This window comes from Anser anser, assembly GCF_964211835.1.
Source record: "Anser anser genome assembly, chromosome: 8".
NCBI classification, from domain to species: Eukaryota; Metazoa; Chordata; class Aves; order Anseriformes; family Anatidae; genus Anser; species Anser anser.
Window position 1 is genome coordinate 3,288,400 of NC_139728.1, and position 22,951 is coordinate 3,311,350.

Here is a 22,951-nt window from a genome sequence, read left to right on the forward strand (position 1 = left end):
AAAGGAAAAGATATTAGTATTCCAGAAGTAGTGATGGTTCAGTGTTGAAATGCCCCCTTGTTCCTAAGGGAGCCCCAAAGTCATGCTAGCATCCTACCAAAATTCAGATCAGGTATTTAGGCCTGGAATATGAAATGAAGACACAAAATGAAAGAGAAGGATGGGGATTTCAGTATTCTTAATCAAAGTCTCTCTTAGATCAAGTCTCTCCTGGCTCTTTTTTTTTTTTTTTGTAAGAAGAAAAATAGTCTTGCAGGCTCCTGTAGTAAACCTATCTTCTCTGTGTTTGAAAATCCTTGTCCCAGCTGAAGTTCAACTACCCGGAAATGAGAAAGGAGGAGCTGAATCACAGTATAAGAAGAGAAACATTCTTTAACTTCCAATGCAATTTTGCTGTTTCTCTGACAAAAGAGCTGGAGCAGGGCGTGTGGTCACAGCTTGGGCATGTGAAGGGCAGGTGAGGTAGGAGTGTGACAGACATAAGGCGTAGTGAATAAAGCACCAGCCAGTGAGATTGGAGTTGGCTTTTTCATCTCTGCCTCTGACCAGATTTTCTGAGAAGGAGGACAAACAGCAGTTATGCATGCTGGGGGTGCTAGTCTTTTTTTTTTTTCCCTTGTACTCCTGAAGACTGGTCCAGATCCATTCATAGCAGTTGAAGTATTTCCATTTACTTGAGTAGTGCTCAAATTCCACGAGCAAACCAGCAGTTACAGGCTTTACATATTACTCTAATTGCTCCAGAAGACCACTGGGATTGAAAATATTCCAGAGCCTGAGTGTCCTGACTGCTGAGCTATTAAAAATTGAGTTAAAGGCTGAATATTTAGGTACATTTTTGTGGAGATAAATCTGTGATACAAAATCCATGAAGCCCTACCATATTGATTTGAGTCTGTATTGATTTAAGTGGAAAAATGTATTGTTTGTCAATACAAGACATATGGTCAGCTCCTACAATCCTGATGACAGTGAGATGAGAACTGAGTTCAGTATCTGGACTTTAAGGTTACAGTTAGATAAATGTACCTGTTGTGTTTCAAAATAATTATGTGCTTGAAAATGAAGACCATTTATTCACGTCATTTGTCTGTCTCTGACCCAAGAATGACGTCCAACTGCTTTTAGGTACAAGAGAAGAAACAAATGTTCTTTGGTAGAATTCATTTTAAAAGATGTCAACTAGAAGATGTCCTTTGCTACTGTGTCAGGAAATTTCAGGGGGATATTCCAAGAGGGGAGGATTGACAGAAAAGGAATTGTCAGGGGAAATGTAGCTGGAGTTTAAAGAACTATGTCTGGTAGTAAGCATATGACACTTTTTCATTTCCCTTCTGCTCAGGGACTTACAAAAAAAAAAATCAAAGCAATTTTCCTGGCTGCAACCTAGAACTGTAAACCTCATGAATACAAAATATGTAGATAATCCAAATACATTTGCAGTCAAGGTTTGTACAAGCAGATAGACCATTTCTGTAAGCCTCTTGAGGACATTTGCAAGAGCTGTGGCAGGGTTTGACCTTGCCTATGTATTTTGTCAAAACAAGGAAAGTTGTAATTAGGAGGTGTAGACTTGAGAGGTAAAGGTCAGATAATTCACAAAAACCACTATTTAATGTGTAGTTCTCTGAGCACAAATGCTGATGTATGAGTACTGTTGATTAAATCTAGTGTGTCAAATCCCTTCTAATACCATAATGCTTAATGGATTACAATGGAAAATCATAAGCAAGAAAAAGGAAGAACAGTGAGATTATTTAATTATGCAAGCATTAGAAGGGGAGGCTGCTTTTTCCTATTCGAAATTACTTGCAGCTACAGAAAATGTGAAGTGCTTGTTTTTTATGTGAAAGTAATTCAACTTTCCTTGACAAAATATTTCCTGCTCGTAACTGGTGCGTGACACTGAAACATTTGGCAAGCCATTGTGTATGGTGATAGGGCAAATTTTGCTACCCAGCAGCACCTTCCTGAGATTTGCCTAGGGGATCTTGTTGCAATTTCTCTCTGCCACAAATAGTGTTAGTAATTAACAGCATGACATGGACGTCTGCTTCAGCACCCGCTAGCACTTTTGACATACTCTTTGTTACTTAATAAATTAATAATGACCCAGTTGGATCTGAACTGACAGTTTAGGATTTGAGCCAGTCTGATAAAGTCACTGCCATATTTTGGGAATGCCCTTGGAGTTTACAGCTCAACTCATGATCTGAGAGACAAGGAAGAGGCACAGAGAAGCCTGTAGCCTGTTCATTCTTTCTGTTTGTGCTTGAGTGGTACATGGTCCCTTGGAGCCTGCTGCGATACGACACAGATTAAAGCAAGCCATAGCTGCAGTCTAAGCCTGGTGGAGAGTCACTGAGCTGTACATTCCCTGTATATGCCCTGTGGTATATTTAGTCTTATGCTCGTAAATAAATTTGAAACAAAATCTCTGCTTGAAATGTAAGGCTGCACCTCAAGGGATTCTACTGAATCCTCAGTGCTGTAGGAGGTGTGACTTTCCTCATTGTGGAGTTTGTGGCATCTGACTATACATGAACCAAACCAAAAGCACATTTTTATAAGGAGCAGTGGCCCTTACCTCTTCTACATTAGTGCTCTGTGGAAGTCAGCCATCTGTCTGCCAGCAGGTTAGAACCCCCATAAGCATCTCTTCCCCAAAGCACTCACCCAGGAAATAAGCCGTGCGTTCATTATGACGGGGGTCTCGGGCTCTCTCATATCTCATTCCTGTCTCCAGGAATTTTACTCCTATAATGGTACTCTCAGGCTCTGCAAAAAATTACTGGATGAATTCTGAAACTTCTTCCATCTTGCCTTATTATTGCACTAGTATTATTTTGCAAGTGAAACATACAAATTTCCCCTAATTCTTTTGCAATATGGGGCAAGTGAGTTTTGCAACCTGAGAACTTCCTGTAGTCAGAGCTCATCATGGCATAGCACATCCCGTCTTTAGGTATAAAGTTCTTCAACTGTCATACAGATAGTGAGGTCTTCTTCATAACAAAGTATTTGTTTTCATGTTTACATGATTTTTTTTTTTGCAATAGAGTTGCATCAACAGCAAGAATAGACGATGGGAGTCTCATGTCCAATGGTAAAGGCCTATGAAGTGTGAAGTATGCAGATATACAGAATGTTAATTCTTTAGAAAGATAGAAGAAAAATAGTCAACAAAGCAAAAATTTCAGTGGTATTGAAAAACACTGCTTTCTCTTTTGATCGATGGGTTGGTCTCTCTCTGACCATATCACAGCATCAATCTGGGCTATTCTTAGGAAGCGTAATAGCTTTACATTTGCACTGACTACATAAAGAGCAAAAGACCTGTATACAGTTTTAGGTACTCTTTTACTGTGTGGAGTATTCAAGGAAGGTTTCCTTTCTTCCTGCCTTGGCTTTAAGTTTTGATGAGAATAGAAAGTCATATGGCACATCAAGTCCCTTTAGACTGTTTAGGACTGATGCAAAACTAAGGGGTTCTAAAAGCAAGCTAAACTTTAACTGAGTTTTAGGCTTCTCTCTCCATGAAATTGCATCTTGTCAAAAAACTAATCTGCTATGCTTATCCAATAGCATAATGAACCTTTCTATGAGCAGGAAAAAAGTGATGAAGAGAAATGAATCAAAGCACCTCTTCTCTTCTGTGTTGCCAAACCTTGCTTTTCATAGGCAAATAGCAGAAGGAATGCCAAGTTTGTAAGGGCATCTCTTTAAAAGGTGACCAAGTGTACATAGATAATTCATTCCATAGGACTGAAGGAATAGTCCGTTAGAATAGATCCTCTGGTCTCTTTACAAGTATGTAAAGTATGTGAACTCTTGATAATATCCCGGTGAAATCCCCCCAGCTTGGATTTGTTGAGAAACTTTAAACCATGTGAATGGGGTGTGGGATTTCATCGTCCATACTTCTCATAATTCTTGTTGGCTGTTTCCTACTAGCACGTCATTTCCTTACAACTTTTATTCAGTAACTCTGTTAAGTTAATCTAGAGACCAAGGGGCAAAGGCCGCAGATTTTATCCACGTTCCAACCCCCCCCCCCCCCCCTTTTATCTTTGTTGATTTTTAGCTTTTTCCTATTTTCTTCCATCTGACATTCTAGAATGTCACACAAAGAGCTCTGGTGGTCTCAGTGCATCTACTCATAAGTGCAAATTAAGTGTTCCAACAGAACTTTTCTCAGGGAATGGAAACGGGATGTGGCCAGCCCTCCCTTCTGAAGCTTGTAGCAGCTAGTAATTTCAGGTTGGGTAACTTACGCTGAGTGTCTCACTCCCCCAGCCCACCACCTTCCAAGCACTGCCTCACCACATTTTTCAACAGAGACTTTCTCTTGATGTTACTCAGCATTTCACAGCCAAATGTTGTGTGACTACTGCTGGAGGGTGATTTTAATCCCTGCAACAGATGTGGCTGTTTAAGCCATAGCACAGGTCTGCATTGTTGAGGAACCCATTTTTTGATTTGTCACAGAGGCTTAACATCCCTTGCTCTGTTGGTGTTAAATGGGATCACCATATTGCAGGGCATGCTCTAAAAGATACAAATAGAGCCTTTGTGGGTCCTTTGTGCATGCAAACAAATGCTGTTGAATGGCACTAGAAGATACTCATAAAATCCTGAAGTGAGAATTTGAGTATACGGTGGTTCTGAACATAAACTGACATGAACAAAATATTCCTAGCATGGTTTTTGAGAAATACCTGCTATTGTCTTAACGCTTTCAGTTCTGAGATTGACAAAATATTTATATAGTAATTATTCAATTTTAATTTTAAAATCAAATTAGAGGGGAACAGGGAAGTAATAGCTTTGTTCATGCGCTGTTATCTTCTGTTTACCACTACTCAGAACATCCTTGAGACATTTGTTATATCTGTCCTCTGACTGTGTTAAAACTGGAACAACATTATGTTGAATTTTGCATGCAGACAATTTGGTTGCTTTGTGCTAAGTCAAGATATGGGAACAGTCAAGTTAAAATACAACTAGCCAACAATATGTGTGGAATTAAAAGAAAAATAGATGCTGTTTTCAGTCAGAACTGTGCTGGTAATAAATACTGTCTATTAAAAAGGGCTATAGGAAAAAAAAGTTAAAAATGTTCACCAAATACTATAAATTTGCAGGAAACCAATTTAAACATCCATCCAAAACAATTTTTCTTCCATTTGTGATAGATACCACTTTCAGACAAAAGTATTTTGTGGCTAAATAAAAATATGCCTTCAGTAATAAGCCAAAAGCAGTAAAGAAAGAACTGTTGGAAATGCTTTAGGAATTTTATATTTACTACTGCCTTCCTAACTGGGAATTAAAATATGCTTTAAAGATTATTTCATCAATTGACTTCATTAGAAAATCAGATATGATTTAGGTCATAACTGATCTTAAATTACAAGCCCTTATTTATAAAATGTTCTAAAACTGATGAGCTATGAAACTGTATGCATACTCTGTCATTTCCAAAACACTGTGAAGTAAACTGTTACTCTGAGTTAATTGCTCCAGACTCTACAAATTTAAAATGCTGAGCAGTGCTAATGTTTGTATAGACTGTTCCCTCCTAGTGTTTACTAGGTTTGTCTGCTGTGGAGATGAAAAAGTAGAAAACAGGAAGAAAATTAATTTTAAAAGGTGTTGGAAAGGCCAGACTATATTACGCTCAAATTGAATCAAATTATGCAGTGGTTTAAAGACAGGATTTTTGTGCTAAGAGAGACTTGGATGACTTGGATGAGGTATTGAAAATATTCTTCCTTTTTTTTTTTTTGCTGTGGTAGTTCACTGTTTGTAGTTCCTCTGAAAGGATCCAACAGCAGGGTTGAGGAAACATGCAAGACTCTTAATAAGAACGTGACCTGTATTCTCTGGCCCCAGTGAGATTGCTTCGGTCACTGATATAAATGTGTGCTTTGCTAGAAATAGGGCAGAGATCACAGTGTGTTGAATAGTGGCTATGTTACATTAGTCTTTTTTTTTTTTTAACATAAAATAGTTGAAAATAAACTGCTGACATCTAAGCCCAACAACTACAAGGAAAAACACAGTAATGGAGAAATTGCTAGGATGGAAGAACAACCTGAGTCACTTGAACATATGTGAGAGGTGTGTTCCAGTAAGAACATTGGCTTTCACATAGCTGTAAAGCAATTCCCTTTGCAGAGATCTAGTTGTTTGAGGAACAGAGAGATTCTCCTTCAGTTGAGATTTGTGTTTTCTTTTTTTCCCCATTATAATCATACACAAGCACAATCTTAACTGCATTCTGAATGTCTTCTAGAAAAGAAAATCACCGGTTACTAAGTTCTTCATTTCCTTCTTCCAAGAGAAGCTCAGTTTTGTTATTTTGTCAGGTTGCATTAGAAGTGGAACAACCTTTCCCACTTGTCATGGAAATAGCAGCTGGACTCTATTTTGTTCTAACTCCCTGACCTGTTCTCTTGTAACAGCTGCAATGCAGGTCGTTTTGGGTTGCTATGGTGTTTGTCCACCCTATTTTTCCCCTTACTCCATCTGTCTTTGATATGAAAGGTCTGGAAATTCTGTCACCATAGTCTAGTTGAGTCAAATTTGTAGCCCCCCACATTGTAAGCTTTTTTTTTTTAGTGTAGATTTAAAAAGAATTTTAATGGAGGTTTCTGCCAGCCTAGAAAGATGCATTTTCTCCACATCTTACAGTTGAATATGTGCATAAAGAAGAGTTGTAGAATTAAGCCCTAAGAGATCCTTAGGGTATCAGCTGTTACTAATGTATCTGGAATCTAACAAAGGGCAATTTAGAGCTTATCATTGCCTGATTTGTATGATACATTGAGTAGTCGTGTAGAACAAGTCCAACAGAAAACTGTCCTGGTAGAAAGAGCCAGTTCTTTTTACTTTACTGACAGCTGTGTTGTCCTTTGAGCAAATTCTTCCTACACAAATATGAAAAAAAAAAATTCTTAATTACTAACAGAGCTAAAAAACTGTCATAAAGAAAGGGTTTAGGCAGACTGAGAGATATAAACATTGCCCCCATTTTCATCAAAGATTAATTTTGTGATTTCCTTTAAGGATACCATGATGAACAGGAACACTGATATCAGATTAAGATTTATTCCTCATTGGCTGTAGTTCTTCAGGGTGAATGACTTGTTTCTTGAGACAGTGAACTGTCATCATCTCACTGATTTCCAGGAGCCTTCTGTCAGGTGCCCTGAGGCACCAATAGGCCTTAATGGCCCTGACCAGACTCACCTGATGCCTCCCATCACCTGCCTATTTATGATACTCTGTTTAAACTCAGCTTTGGTCTATCACTCCCTCTTTGAGTGCTATGGTAGGAGTGCTGTTCTCCAGCCTAGCTGTGTGTCTGTCTGCAGACCCTGCTGATTTGCAGCATGGCCTACGCATGTACCTCCTAGCTTGGCTGCAAGCTTGTTCTGTCACTATGGGCCTGTCTGGCAACCTCTGGACTGTGTCTGATGCCGAGATATGAACTGACTGCCTAGCTTGACTGTGGACCTACCTTGTCACCACTAAGATGCATGATGACTGGGGCTTGTGGTTGAATCTAGATGCCGTCTTCGGAGCTGCACTGCTCTCCTTGTCGGGTACTGTGGGATTGGCCCTGCTGTAACCCACCGCCCTGCCCCGCTGAGTCCTTCCATCCCCCCTCAGGTTGGACTCCTACCTTTATGTCTGTAGATCTAGTGTTTCCAATTACTTACTAGTTTGTGCGCACATGAAAACAAATTTACTAGAAATAAGTTCTTTTCCAACCTTAATGATTCTATGATTTGTTATCAACATGCTGGAAGATCTGTTAATTCAGTTGGTTAAAGCATATTTGTGACTAAAAGAATGAAAGTGGAATACGTGTAAATATTTTTAATAAGTACACTGAAGTTTACTCAGCAACTTTCTGCTAGACTTCTGGGTTATATTGAGCAGGATGGGAACTAGAAAACTAACTCCATCTGAGACAGGCTATGAGAAGATACATTCCAGGAAATGCTGAAGGTCCTGGAGGACAATGAAACAATGAAATAGCTCGTGATTTGTTTTTGTAGCTTCTGTAATCTGGTGACTGTTAGCAGTCCTAGATTTGCAGCTAAGATCAGAGGGAACCTTTAAAATGTTGTCATAGGGAAAACGAGAGAGTGAATAACTTGCCAGGGGCTGCCCCACGAGCCTCTTTGAGGGCTGATGGGAATGCAAAGATAAATGAGAATGACTTCAAGTGAAGCAAGCAAGCTGTCTTTGCCCATGGGTTGTATTAGACTTCTGTTTTCAATAAAAGTTTAAATTTTAGGAAAGGGTCAGTATGTAGAACATGAATAAACACTGGAACAAATGCAAGCATAATTTGAGTTAAAGGCTTAGCTGAGTAGACTGACACAAAGCATCTCCATGTGTCAGGATAATTCCCCATGTGTGAGGGCTTTTCAGTGGTCACTCTTTGTTATAATTGTTTGTCTTTATTTGCAGTGAGTGTTTACATGTGTTCACCATTTCTCTTATCATTTGTTAATTGGTTCAGACTTCTGTGACAGAGGACAATTTCTCTCTTAGGAGAAACTCAATCTGTGAAAAGGCTGTACAGTTGCTTTCCTGATATATTTTTACACTGGATTACACAGGCTTTTGTCAGGAGCAATGTATGTATAGTTACTTATTTCTTGAGGCGCTGTTTGGATACTGATTCTAGGTATGGTTGTAGTTAGAGCAATATATACATTCTTGAATTAAACTTCTGATTTTTCTTTAAATCCTTGTTTTGTTGGCTTAAAGAACATTCTAATTTGATAAACCAATTCAGCCAGAACTGCTCTCAATGCAATAAATTTGTCTTAACTTTCTGAAATGTTATCTATGAATGCAGTCCTATGCCTTGTCCATGCATGATGGAAAGAAGCGTGGGCTTCCATTGCTACTTTCTCTCTATTAAGTACTTGTTGTTGTTCTTAACTGGCATTCTATGGTGTTTTAGTCTCCTACTGATCTTTGTGTATTGCATGATGTTTCTCCACCTTGTGCTATTGAAGTCACCTGCATGCTGCATTTCCACATATAAAATGGAAAAAAAAATAATAAAATAGATAATCACAAAATTCAGATTCCTTTGTTATTCCTCAAGCACTAGCTTTGTCTCTATGATTGACTCACTGGTCCTGTTTTCAGCATGACTGAAACAGTGGGATGTGGGGTTGGCCAAAGCAAATCCAAGGAGATACAGAGGCTTCTGGATGTGTACTTGCAAAGGGGTAACTATCTCTGGAATTTCAAGGCAAACCCAGTGCTACACACCAGCCCTGGCCATTGCTCCACCACCACAGTAACAGGAGATTGAGACAGGTGGAGTTATCCAGCTGTGCCCTTCACCCCCCATCTGGATTCATGAAACAAGCATCAAATAGCATTGGAGGCTTTTTTTGCAAAACTACTGAAAACCAGCAGTGGTTTATAGAGTTTCAGATCATCAAGATACATTGCTGGAGATATGCAGTGGTTTGACCTTGGACTGCAGCCAAATGCCCCCCAGATGCTCACTCACTGCCCCTCCTTAACATGACAAGGTGGACAAATTGCATGAGAAATCTTGTAGATGGAGATAAAGACCAGGAGATCACTTACCAGCTAACATTATGGGGAAAAGATGACTCACCTTAAGGAATATTCCTTTATTGCCAGTTAAAATAGATTTGGATTTTGAGAAACAAAACAACACTCCTGTGTGGTGCAGGGGGCACAGTAGTTGTGGTCAGTCTGTAAAAGCTCCTCTCTGCCACCCCTTGTGCCTCACACTTTTTTCCCTCATCCAACAAGGGTCCTTTCCATGGGCTACCATCCTTCAGGGAGCATCATCCTACCCTTGCATGGGGTCTGCCATGGGCTTGCTGTGGATGTCTCCTCTGCTGTGGTCCTCTCTGTGGGCTGTGTGGGGGGGGTTTCTGTTCCAGTGGCTGGAGCATCTGCTCCCTTCCATCTCTGACCTTGCTGGTCACAGTGCTGTTTCCTCACGCTTCTTTTCTTCACTCTTCACCGTCAGTGCAGCATTTTGCCCCTTTTTTTGAATACTTCCACAGAGGCACCCCTAGCTGGGTTGCTAGGCTCAGCTGTGCTCTGTGGTGGGGCCGCTGTGGAACCATCCAGCACTGGCAGTGCCCTCACAGAGGCTGCCCCTGCGGCACCCCCTGCCAGCACCTCGCTGTGGGCACCCGGTACAAGAACAGAACTTGTCCCCGTGCTGAGGTGTTTGGTGTTGGGGACTGTCACAGCCCTGACACCCGCTCCTCCTGTTGCAGCAGAACAGGCTGGCTGACTTGTGTGGATAGTGTTTGGGAGCCCCTGCTCCTCAGATGGGCTGTTGGGCCTGTTAACCAGAGAAGCCATTTCATTATTCCCAGTTGCATTGTGCCAGTCAGCCAAGCTGCAGCTTTGACTTTTCTTTTACTGCTTAACTTCCTCAAGGGATCTCCTGGTCCTTTGCCCATGATGCTGGGATCGAGCATGGTTAGAAAGCAGTCTTATTATGAGTTGGCCCTGGTTGCTGGAGGCACAAATGTTTGTGGGCCCTGCTATTCTGGGGGACTCTTCTCATGTAATCCATTACTTGTCTTGAGCTCTTGCTGTCCATTTGGATTGCAGAAAGAAAACGTCTGAGTATTCAAGCAGCTGCTGAGTAACACTGTGGGTTTGGGAGCTTGGGGAAATCCAGTTGTGGCCCATGACAAGAATTAGGACTCTAAGCAGATGCTGAGAGAGTGTTTTCAAAGTTACAGTAACCAAGGACACTCACTGAGCAAAACAGCTGATTTTAGTGACTTCTGGAGCTGAGGCTATGGTGTGTGTAAACATATTTAATGCTTTATGAAATTATATAATGAAAATGTCAGCAGTGTTTTATGAAAGCATCAATAATATTTATTTTTCATAAAAACATTATGAAACTATTATATAAATTGTTTTCACGCTCGGTAGATGAGCTATTTTCTGTGAGGAAGAGCTTATGTAGTTATGAATTTATTGGACTTTTGACTTCAAATTTTATACTCTATTCACTTATTGTCACAATTCTATTAAATTTGCAAAGATGATGGAGATACAACCTGGTGAGTTAATGGGTGTTTTCCCATGTCATTTCATGAAATATTTCATTAAAAGCAACTTTTTTCTGTGTAAATTATTTAAATTATTAAAATCTAAATTATTAAAATTCTATTTGTTTAATGTTTCACCAGAATTGTAGAAATGGTTAATGAAATATCTAGGATGGTATGGAGTATTTGGTAGCTCTCAAAACCTCAAATCTCAAAATCTCAAATTTGGTAGCTCTCAAATCTCAAAATTTCCTTCTTTTACTTCAGGTTTGATAACTTCAGCCCCATCTTTGGAAAGTCAGACTTTTGTAGGACTTGATTCAAACACTTGCACCTCTTAACAAGAAACAGTTGCACCTTTGCATCCTCCGTTCCTGTGTGTGTATATATGTACACACACATAAATATGCTAAAGCTATTAGTATGTTTTCTGTAGTTTTGTTGACAAGAGTTGTTGCAATTTACAATCTTCAGTCTCTTGCTTGTGGCTGTTCAGGGCAGTCTGGCTATGAGATGGGTGGAAGGGTTTTAGGAGGGTCTTGTTAAATGGGCCACAAGGGCAGAAAGGATTTGGTCTCAGTTATATTAACAATGGTGATAATAGAGTCAGTACCTATTTTTGAAGGATTTATTGTTTCTTTTGTGGACAGGAAGCTGAAAAGATTTTTTTTAGATGTCCACAAACAAAACCAAACAAAGATATAGAGAAGAAATTCAATTGGCAAAATGTTTCCTGTGAGGTTCAGAAAGGCATAGCTATGTAGTCTAGAGAAAATGACAAGGCAGTTCTGCCACATAATCTTACCATCATTATAAAACACTGTTCTGTAAAATTCCATTTTTTGTTTGGTAAATATGGTAAAATACAGTTTTGCCATAAATGTTTTGAACAGAAGGGGTTAACTGTTCTCACCCTCCAGCTCCTGCCACACTGAAACCCTCAGCTGTTGTGAATTCTCAAGTGAATGCAAATCAGTACTATAGCATGTTTTCCCAGTAGAATTTCTTCAGCCTGTTAATGTACTGTTTCACCTGAAAGCCCCTTGTTAAAAAGCTGGGATGAAGCGCTGCGGCCTGTGTTCTTTACTGTGGTAGGTGCAGTGCTATGAAATGCTCCACACAATGTGCGAGGAAACTTGCAGTCTCCAGAAAATGTACCCAAAATGTTTCCCGGAGTACAGGCTGGCTTTTGTTTCTCAGGGAACTGGAGTAGCAGTTGATCTTCTCCCTTCTGTCAGTTTGAGAGTCTGTCCTCAGTGACCTATGTACCATGCATCTCAGCTGGGAGAGGTTTCTTTCTGTCTCTCTAATATTGACAAGTAGCTTCATTACTGCCAGGAGTCTATCTTGTTTTGATTTGTTTTTGGCTGTCTTGCAAGTGTCCTTCAGTTCTTTTATCTGCAGGGCCTCCTTTCTGTGACCCCTCTCAGCCACTCCATTAGCAGTAGCTTGGTATGTCCCCGTACTGATGTTTTTCTGAAAGGGTTCTATTTTTAATCCCACAGGGTAAGGAAAGCCTCATTTTGGCCTGAATCCAGCGCAATATGAAGTGCTGCAGAGTTGTGATGATAACTTTGGATATGAGCAACTGGAAATGGATTTCTCTTGACTGTGTCAATGCGACTGTGGAGCAACAGCCAGCCTACAGGTACACACTGAAGTTATAGTACTTCAGATTCTACTGTGTAGTGGTAGAGGTGGTTCTAGATCATTATAGCGAGCAGTCTGCTATAATTTTATAAGCAGAGGACTTAAAATACTGTCTGAAGGGAATATTGTGGCTGATAATCTGCCTGAGTTGTGTTGAGAGGTAATTCAGTGAAATTAAATGGGGATGTATGCAAAAAATATATTCCCTTCTTTGACCTCAGTAAACTCTTTGAATCATAGCTGAGTTGGCTGTGATACTAGAAAGTGACCCTTGTTTTCATGTATTTCTAGAGACAGGCAAACGTGCCAAGTGTGTATGACAATTCTTGGAAGAGGTGTATTGTCTTTTTGATGTGGTTTGGGCATATGCTGTTGTCACTGAAATAGTCTCAAGAGGGACTGTGTTGGTGCTTGCATATGTTGTAAAGGAAGAAGGGCATGCTGCTATCTTCTGTTTTCCTTCTCAGAGTGTTATGCCCGTTTGGGTTACTTGTACAAGAAGGAAACATTTTTTTTAAGAAAAATATTGCTTGTGAAATGTTTAAAAATCTCTTTTCTGGAGCTTTATGTAGGAGACTGACTTCTGTGTGAAGATGTTAAGAAACAACTTACAGTGCATTTAAAAAAAATGTGACAATTAGTAGTGCCTCAAGCAGTTACAGACAAGAACCAATAATAGCTTATTTGTTTATTACAGAGTTAGCGAGTAGCTGCTCTAAACAGTGGGTTGACTGTTTCCAAGGCTGTAGGAATACCATATGCCAGAGGACTTGTGCTGCTTTGACAGTGTGGCTATTGACTTAGCCGTTCATTTCAACAACCGTTGTTGTCAATAAAATAACCTGGGGGGGGAGGGAAAACTTCCCTGTTTCCAGCACCCATTTCATATCACAGTGCTCATTCAGGAATTACTGCTGATGTTTCCTATAACCTGCAAACATGTTTGCTAGACAGGCTATTTCCGTGACCCCGAAGTAAAGATTTTTCTTGCGGTGCAAAGCCATAACTTTTAATTAAATGATACAAGTAACTGAAGAACATGGAAAGATATATAAGAAAATGGAAATTGTGGAACAATTTGAGAACTTTTACTGAACGTTTTCACAAATACTGAATAGGTCAAACGGAAATGGGGAGGAAATGGAAAGCAAAATGTGTCAGTACTCTGTTACTGGTGTCAAGAGGTCTCTCAATGGTTTGTCTGCTAATAGTCCTTCTCCAAATGTGCAAGTATGTCATCTGTTCAGTACAATAGCACTGGCTGCCTATTCAGAACAGCACTGAGATACAATATTTCATTTTCATTATGCTGTGAATAGGAGACAAAAGCTTTTCATTGTGAGGGTTGTTACTTAGGGAATAGAGCTGTTCAAATTATTTTATGAATATTAATAAAGAATCTATTTTTAGTTAATGCACCACTTGCCAACCATCCCAGCTCTTGCAAATCCTCTTGTAACATGTTGGCCACTACTGAATAGATTTTTAACAGCTATCTTTTAGACTGTCTAGGAGTTCTCCACCTGGCTTCTATTTTTTTTAATATTGGTAGTCATCTAAGAAGTACAGGATTGAACTCCTAAATGTGGTTACTAGTGGAAACTTCTGCTTTTCAGTGTTGTGGCTGTGTTGGTGGTGTCTTCCCTCCCCACCCTCAACATTCACCATTTTGATGAAGTATTTTAGAGGTTTATTGTTTGGTGAAAAAAGTTTCACTATTGTGTGGCTTCTGAGAAGGGCAATTTCTGGGGGTGGAGGTAGGGAAGGTTGGGTTAGAGCTATTTAATCCTGCAGTAGTTTAGTAGCTTGATATGCTAGTAGGCCAAATAGCTTTGCAAATCACATGTAGCCTGTGAGCTGTAAACTGAGAAATTCTGGTCTAGACTATATCTATGAACATCTAAGATGTGCCTAGATTCTCCCATGTAAAGGTTTCTATTGCCTTCATAGATCCAGTTTTCCAGTGCCTCACTGTTCCTGCAGGGCAGATTTTTTTGCTTTCCTAAAGTGGAATTAATAATCTTTGCAGTAAATGAAGTCACTTGTTACCAGTCTGGTATTAGGCAGTTCCAAAACTGGTTGTTAGTGATCTGGTCAGCGGGCTTTGACAGTCTGTTTCCTTTCTTCAACTGTGAGCATGTGCATTTGTGCAGGTGCAGTTGCTTCTAGCTGCTGTGGGAAAGGTTACAAAGCAGTGACTGTCCTTGGCTCAGGATGCGTGCACTTGAGCAGGCTGGGACTGGTGGGGCAGCTGTCTGTCATTCCTGTGATATCATCTGATAAACTACAAGTCCGAGATGACAAGAGGTCTGAAAGTTTGAAGGTAAAGGTTTTAAAAGGCCTAGATAAGATATCTGTAGTGGAATTTCTTATCTTGAAGCTAAGGAAATTGTAGAAGAGCTGACTGGCCTAATGGTTTATTCCTTCCCCTGTGCCCTAATGGGCAGGTTTTCTACACAACTGGATGTGAGAAGTAATTTGAGGGTGGCTGATACCTCCAGTATTTTGGCTTTCAGAAGGAAACCATTACATGCTATGCATATTACAGGCAGGAACACCAGGAGAGAAATACTCGATCACAATTTAAACACAGCAATCATTTGTTATACTACTGTATATTTATTCCAATGAGAAAATGACTGCATATTGAACCATACAGATCCACTAAGCGAGAAAATTATAATTTAAGAATTTTTTGAAACGGATGTCTGCTTTCTTAATTACAGAGATGCTAGCTGACGTTAAACCTGTTTTACCAGACAATTGTTCTCCTACTGTGGTACTTTAACTAGCTGAGTTTCCTTGGTAATGTGGCAGATATTTCATCATTAACAGTTGCAGGATATGGGGGCCCACATATTTCTCATTCAAGAATTTAATCTATGTATTCCTTAAAATTCTTGCATGCATTCTTCAGTTTTGATTGTAGTTCAGTTCTTGCCACCTCTCAAGTCGAAGCCTCAGAACAGGTAGGTCAGAGCTGTCAGTGGGGTAGATGTTTTCAGTGAAATCTGAACTAGATTGTAAAAGTGATTATTACAGACTGTGGCAGCTTTCTGAAGGGCTAAGAGTCCTTTGCTTACACCTATGTCCCAAAAAGCAAAACAATAACGATCAGTTATATTTGCAGCAACTCTGCTGTGAGTTCCAAAGCATGCTGCACTGAGTAGTAGTAATATATTATGCAAAAGTAACTATACAAACCTGGGATGATTTTGGTCATCCAAAATGATGCTATATGCATGTATTTAGGCAGCTGAATTTTCTTTTCAATGCTGATGAAGTCAGGAAAGCTTCCTAGAAGGTGGTAGAATTATTGTGTTGGTCCTGTAAATAAATTAGGAGCTGTAGTTGGTAGGCACATAGGGTAGTAAATGTTTCCTATGGTATCTGAATTCTTCAAAGTTGTGACTTCTTTAGGAAAAATATTCTTATCTCTCTTACCTCTTAATGAAGGTTATGGTTTTGTCCTGCTTTCCTAAGAATTTCTGGAAACTTTGCTTGTCATAGAATGTTTTATTTAGTACAGGTATTCAAATAAATAGTTGACACGAGCAATCTCTAAAATAGAGTTTATGCTATTTCAGAAGGAAGGATTTTAGAAACAAAGCCTGTGGATGCAGTCTGCAGGTCTGTTCAGTAAAAGTGCATATTTCCATCACTTGCCACTGCTGTGGAGGTGGGCAGTTTAGCAGAACTGGTAAGCATCCTAGTAATGGGGCAATGCTCAGTTGTACAATGTTGTTAGGATTTTGATGCTGTAGCAGGTAACTAACACTTTAGGCAATAGTTTGGAAGTAGAATGGGACAGGATTCTTCCTCAATTATAAATGCTTGCTACATTTTAAATAGGTCTAAATGCCAACTGCACACTGAGAATGCTGTATTTAGTCACCTAGCTGCATTCTGAGTTCTCATTTTTCTTGTGTAAGTAGCAAAGAGGAGTTTACAGGCTTAGCTGTTCAGAGTACAGGTTATTCCTACTTGCCTCGTGGGGTTGGCAAAAACTTTTTATGAAGCAGATCTGACTCTGTAGCTTTTATTATTTATTTTACTTTTTAAAAAGTATTAGAGCAATTGAGAAAAGTGTTTCTGCCTGTGGATGGATCCAAAATCCTCTGGAAGAGGTTCTTAATCACTCTCTATCTCTAGGGTGTTGTAGATGAATTTCTGTAGAAGCTAGTAGGAAATAAGCATACAGATTTGTATAGAAATGTAACCAAATTTTACAGAACTTGCCTACTTGTGTCCAAGTTATGTTTAGATCTTCAGCCAGAGATGTTCTGTACTTGTGTTGAGTTCAGTAAAACTATATAGATTTCTACCAAGAAAGAATTAAATTTTAGCAGCCTAATCTTTTCAGTACTACTTTTTATTTTATTTTATTTTATTTATTTTTATTAAGAAAATCCCTACTAGATATTGGTTCTTGTGATTACTCAGCAGCGTGATTTTTTTCTTACATTGGAGCTTTGTCTCTTGACTTGCTTGTCAGAAACTTCAGAATTGTTCCCAAGATGCTGCCTTCCTGGATTTGTGATAGATGCAATCCTTCCAAAAGAGAAAAAAGAACAAGCTTTGCTTCTGAGCATTTCCTTTTGCGTCTCCAGCAGCCTGCTAGGTCAGTGACATCCCTTGTCCCCAGGGGACTGTACCTTACTGCCTTGCTCATCAGTGCAAATCAGAGCTGTACCTGTGCTGAACATTGTGGGGCAGCAAGTCATATGCTCCCAGATTGTTTTAACACCACGAGCCTTCAGTTTAACAGGTAGGAGACATCCCTTCTGGCAGCTGCTGATATGACAAATATAATTCATTATGTATGTTTTCATTTAACTTAGAGCTGCCATACACCAGGATTTTCATGGATGCACTTGCTTTTTCTCCCTTGGTAGGTTTTAAAGATGTCATGGCTTTGCTTAGAGTTTCTAGGTGTCTGGGGTCCTACCTTTGGATGCTTCCAGCATATACATGGTGTTAATGTTGGGATTTTCAGTCCAGCAGCAGTTCTCAAGCACGGCTGAACTCAATATGCTGTGCTTGATAGCAATGTGCAGGAGGCCAGATGCATCACTTAGGTGCCAGGTTTCCTATCAGCACATCTTATGTCTGAGATGTTCAAGACAGAAAGCCTGTCAAATATTTGGGAGCAGGACTTTCCTGCAGGTAGAAAAAGCAGAGAAATTGTGACCGTGATTTGAGCAGCTCTCCATAAATCATTGCCAGTTTCGAAACCTCTGACATATTCTTGTAGTTTCAGGTATGTGAGTTTGTAACCCAAAGAATTATCTTCTCTTGGCCTATAGCAATTCCAAATCCATTTTGTTAGAAATGCTTTAACGCTGCATATTTTTCAGCATTTTTTGTGATGTTTTTCCCAATTATATGCAATGTAGATTAGTTTTAATTGTATACTAAAAATGCAAGTGATGTTTTTCAAGTTAGCAACCCAGAAAAGAAAGGGTAGGAAGGCTGGCTTTTTAGTCACTTCGTGAGTGGGTTTTGGTGTCTGATCAAATGTAGGTGTGTGTGTGACTAAGTTTCTTAAGTACTGTCCTAGAAATATGTCTTAACTTGATATCCTTTGTGTTTTGAATAACTGAAACATCTGTTAAAGGGGCATAGTAGCCCTTTGCTACAGCATTTTATTATGGAAATGGATCTCTTTCAGGAAGATATTAATGGGACTGTCTCTGGAATCAAAGTACTTTATTTTCTTGATTTAGATTCTCTTTCTTATAGAGTCTGGTCTCTACTTTTCCATCACACACACGTCTTTAAGCTGTTAATTACACTGACCTTTTGCTGGTCAGATGGCTAAATGGATTGCAGCAGTCACAACCCCTTCTGTATTGCTGTGTTTCATTATGTGGTTTTGTTATGTTCATAAAGACATTAGATTTATGGTGCTTTTCTCAAAGCAGCCCACATTGTCATTTTAAGAGCACTGTTACCATTCTCATTAAAATATTATTAAGCCTTGAAGTGCTACTGACCTCATCAGAAAAGCCTATCTGCATATCAGTCACTCCTTCCTTTCTAGTACACTTACAGCTGCTTTTGCCCCTGAGTGAATAGTTATTTTCATGACCGGGAAAATGGCTCTCCTTGTGACTAAGGGTAGCAAACGATTATCAGCCCTTGTGTGTAAGCTGAAGTTCGTGAGTACCTCATGTTTCTGTTTCATATTCTCCTAAATTAATATTGTCATTGGTAGCTCCCACTGCTTCAAAGGATTGGTCACCTTAATCTGCTTTAAATATTTGTTTACTGTGTAGTAGCCTACCGATTGCTTTTCTTTCTACTGATATTGTTTTGTTCAGGGCATGAGTTTATTTAAAACATTTCAGAATTTTAGGACACTTCTCAAAGGGTTTCCTTGTCTGCAAACTCTGCTAAGAGGTGTGTCCTATGGACTTAAAGGGTTTTGAAGGCTAGGCTCACAGCTGGTTACTGTGAGTGCAGGTGACAGTGGAACAGCTCAAACCTTTCCTTTCTGCCATGAAGTTGTTCCTTTTGTAATGAAATTGATTGGGAGACAATGAAGTTTAATTTGAAAGTAATCTTAAAGTGGAAACATCAGTATCTTTGGAATGGTTTTCTGAAATCACTTGTTTTGGAATAATAAAGATGTACCTTTACTACAGATGCCAGGTTCTCAGTTCAGTTTGCACTCTGTTGTAGCAGACTGAGGTTTTGACTACTTTTTGTAGAGTTAGATGTGCGTTTAACCTCAAGCATCGTTTCTGCCCTAGGCAGGGAAGCTTTCTTGAATTGTGGCTTCAGGTCAATGGGATTCAAAAACAATGCAGAAGGTGTGAAATGCTGCAGGCTGTGGTGAAGTGACTGCTACAGCTCTGCTGGGGTTCTCTGGGGCCAGAAGGCTGAAGGGGAACCTGACCTCAGTTGTAGCATGCAGAGCAGGACTGTACCAAGTGGTCAGCAACGTAAGATTTCCATGCACCACCATCTACACAATGCCTGAGCTCTGGTGTTATTTCCAGGCATATCGAGGTCCCCCTGTAGGTGGTAAGCTGACTGAGGAAGGCCAGCACATCTGGGGCACAGGCACTCCATTTGCTAAAAATGTGTAGCACCGGTGGTCACGTAGTAATTGCAGTACATCATGTATCTCCCTGTGAGAGCCTGGTGCGGATCAAAGAACTCAGTGTCCATCTGCTTGTTGTGATTTAGGCTCCAGAGTCAAGACGTTTGCACCTGGAAGAGGCCAGTTTTTGCTGGCCTTGTTATTCCTGGTACACTCTGTTCTTCCTTGGCATTATCCTTCTCTCTTTTTAGATAGCACTATGAACATATGTCTGAAGGAATTAGACATATATATGTGCAAATGAACTCCTTTCAGCACTTAATTTCTTGATAGTAAATTATTAATTTCTGTAGCCAGCACAGTTTACAGGATGTTTAATTTCCATAGTCAACACAGTTTGCAGGATGTGAGATACTTTTTGTTGCAGTGCTCTGCTGGTGCTCTGCTGACAAAGTGCATAAATCTGGCATAATCCCTTGATCTCAACAATATCACTGCTTGGGGTGATATAGAAAACAGTGCATCCTGGACTTACTGAGGTGTTTCCAAGGTTGTCTAATCCAAGGTCATCTAGTGCCCTTTTATCTTCTTCTCCCTTTCATAGTTGAAATATACATAAACCTGTACTGGGCTTGTGTCCTGCTGTGCTTTTCTATATACAAATACATTTATATATATATATATATATTTTTTTTTTGACAAGCAACAGTCTCTCATATTTAAAAGGATGTTCTTTGAATTTGATTGTGCGGTTTGTTGAAGTCCAACGCTAAGAGAATGCAATTACAGAATCAGATTATACAAGCCTTGCTCAACACTGGTTGAAGATGATGTGACGTAAGCAGTGATATAGTAAATGATGGGTTTTGTAAGATCTGTTTACAACGTTGAACAGAAATCTGCCTTTTACAATAAACTGGTACCTTTTTCAGAAATGCCACTCTTGCCTGCTGTCAAGTTAAACTAGAGTTTAAAGGAAGGCTTTGGATTTGTTCCCAATTTCCTGTCTAGTTTCTTTTAATAGAGGAGAAATCAACAACACAGGTTATAACAATCTTTGTAGGAATTATTTACTATGAACATGTGTGTATTTCACTGGGAGTTGAGGAAAATCTAAGACAGAAGAGTTCTGACTGTCCTCTTTGAGGAAAAAAAAAAAAAGAAAAAGGAAGAAAAATGAAGCTCCTGTGGAGATAATTGAAGCTGAACCATTTCTTATGCTCTTGAGAAGAGCTGCAGAAAGCAAATTGTATGAAAAGAACAAAGGGGGAAATGTCATGTGTCAGCCCTCCCCATTCTCTTCTTGGCTGCATGCCCAGTCTCTAAACTCCTATTAAGCTTTGCCATAGCAACAATACCAGTGAAGCATTTTCCAGTCCGGAGCATACCTCTTGCTGCAGATTTAGGGAGGAGAGATCTTGAAACTGTTTGTCTGTAACCTTATACTTTATTAATCATGAGCCTGTGAATAAGTGGGTGCCCAGGAAGGTTAAAAAACAAATGAACAAAAAAACCCAACCCCCCAAAAATACAAAAAAAGTAAACCAAAATGCAACCAAAGAACACCTGCTTTCAAAAAGGAAGTAAACTAAACTCTGCAATAAAATTGCTTTACACTTTCATGGAAAAACTGAGGATGTGCTGTGCTCAGAAGGGCATTGAAAAAATGGTAAGCTGTGGGGTAGCTGATGTTCCCCGCTGAGAAGGACTGCAACAAAGCATCCTGGAGGATCACAAGGATGTTGCACGTTCAGTAAGAATACAGCCAGTACCAAAGGACTAAAAGCTATTTAGCCATACATAGGTTTTTTATGGACATGACAGTGTGTAATCTCAAACCTGGCTTCTTGCTTTGAACCAGTCTAAAATGTGGTAAGTCAAGCTTTGAAGAGGTGAGGACGTAGGTCACTACCTGCAAATGAACTCATGCTGAGGCCATGATCCTGCAGTAGTACTCATCTTTGCTGGCATGACAATTGAGAAAGCATTAGAAAGCAATGATTTTGGCATCAGAGGTGCTGGAATTTTGTACATGTAAGTATACATATGCACAGGATTCTTTCAAGTTTTCAGCGTACTCCATTAAAATAAATGCACACATAGCTATGGTTATATATCTGGCAGAAACTGCTCTGCCCTCCATAATGTCTACTTCTATGTTTTGTAGTTTGGGGGAAAATGCTACATCATGGTTTAGTCTTGATGCTTTTCCCTTATGGTCTGCTAATGCTTGGTGGTCAAAAACTGGGACCTGCAAGGGTTGTGTTTGTCAAAAGGAAAACTAATGGTAGGAATCAGTTTTTGGTGCACCTGTCTTTACAAAGGACATATTTAGAGTCATAGAATCCTAGAACCATAGAATGGTTTGGGTTGGGAGGGACCTTAGAGATCATCCAGTTCCGATCCTCTGCCATTTACAGGGACACCTCCCACCAGACCAGGTCGCTCATGGCCCCATCCAACCCGGCCTTGAACACCTCCAGGGATGGAGTATCCACAGCTTCTCTGGGCAAGCTGTTCCAGTGCCTCATCACCCTCGCAGTAAAGAATTTCTTTCAAATATCTAATCTAAATCTACCTTCTTCCTTGGTCAAGGGAGGTGGTGGGGAGCTGCTTGCTAGTACTACTGCTGTTGTCAGAGAAGACATGCAGACTACTGCATTACTCAGTTCCATCTCATTTATGCAGTCTCATTTATTTTTAAGAGCATTGATGTTACCTCTTTAGTACGTCTCTCTTCTTCCAGGTCCACCTAATGACAGAAGCGTAGGTTGCTCAACACTGATCAATACCTCAAGACCTGTGCAAATCATTTGTAGAGATCTCTCCATATTCTTTTAAAGTGATTTTTCTTCACTGTTAAGACTCAGCAGAGTGGAACAGGGGCTTGTGTTGTTTCAGATAAATTTAAAAGGGCATATTCATGTTTATCCAAAGGGTCATTGAGCATGCCCTGCTCTGTTTGTTACCCACAAATCAATTGTACAAATTGCCAGAGATCACTGATACCCAGGAGTGCAATATTGTCTTGAGTAGAGTTGATTCCTTAGCATACCAAAACTGTATTTCCACAGAGAATTTAAATTAATTGCCTTGTGCAGATGGCCATCAGCAGATCTAGAATTGTACTTCGACAACAGTTGATTTCAGTGGC

The 22,951-nt window shown here is 39.8% G+C and overlaps 1 protein-coding gene across 9 annotated transcripts in view; it reads left to right on the forward strand.

The window, feature by feature from the left end:
- LOC310903742 (uncharacterized protein) overlaps positions 1-22,951 on the forward strand; it is an 83,987-nt gene that overhangs the window by 13,648 nt on the left and 47,388 nt on the right. For 7 of the 9 annotated variants that reach the window (XM_083847598.1, XM_083847591.1, XM_083847593.1 and 4 more), the window contains one exon: positions 12,605-12,747. Coding sequence is in view for 8 of the 9 variants with exons in the window: in XM_083847591.1 (XP_083703717.1) it covers positions 12,644-12,747 (104 nt within the window). In the remaining variant the exon portion in view is untranslated. The other 2 variants (XM_083847596.1, XM_083847597.1) reach the window with 2 other exon arrangements.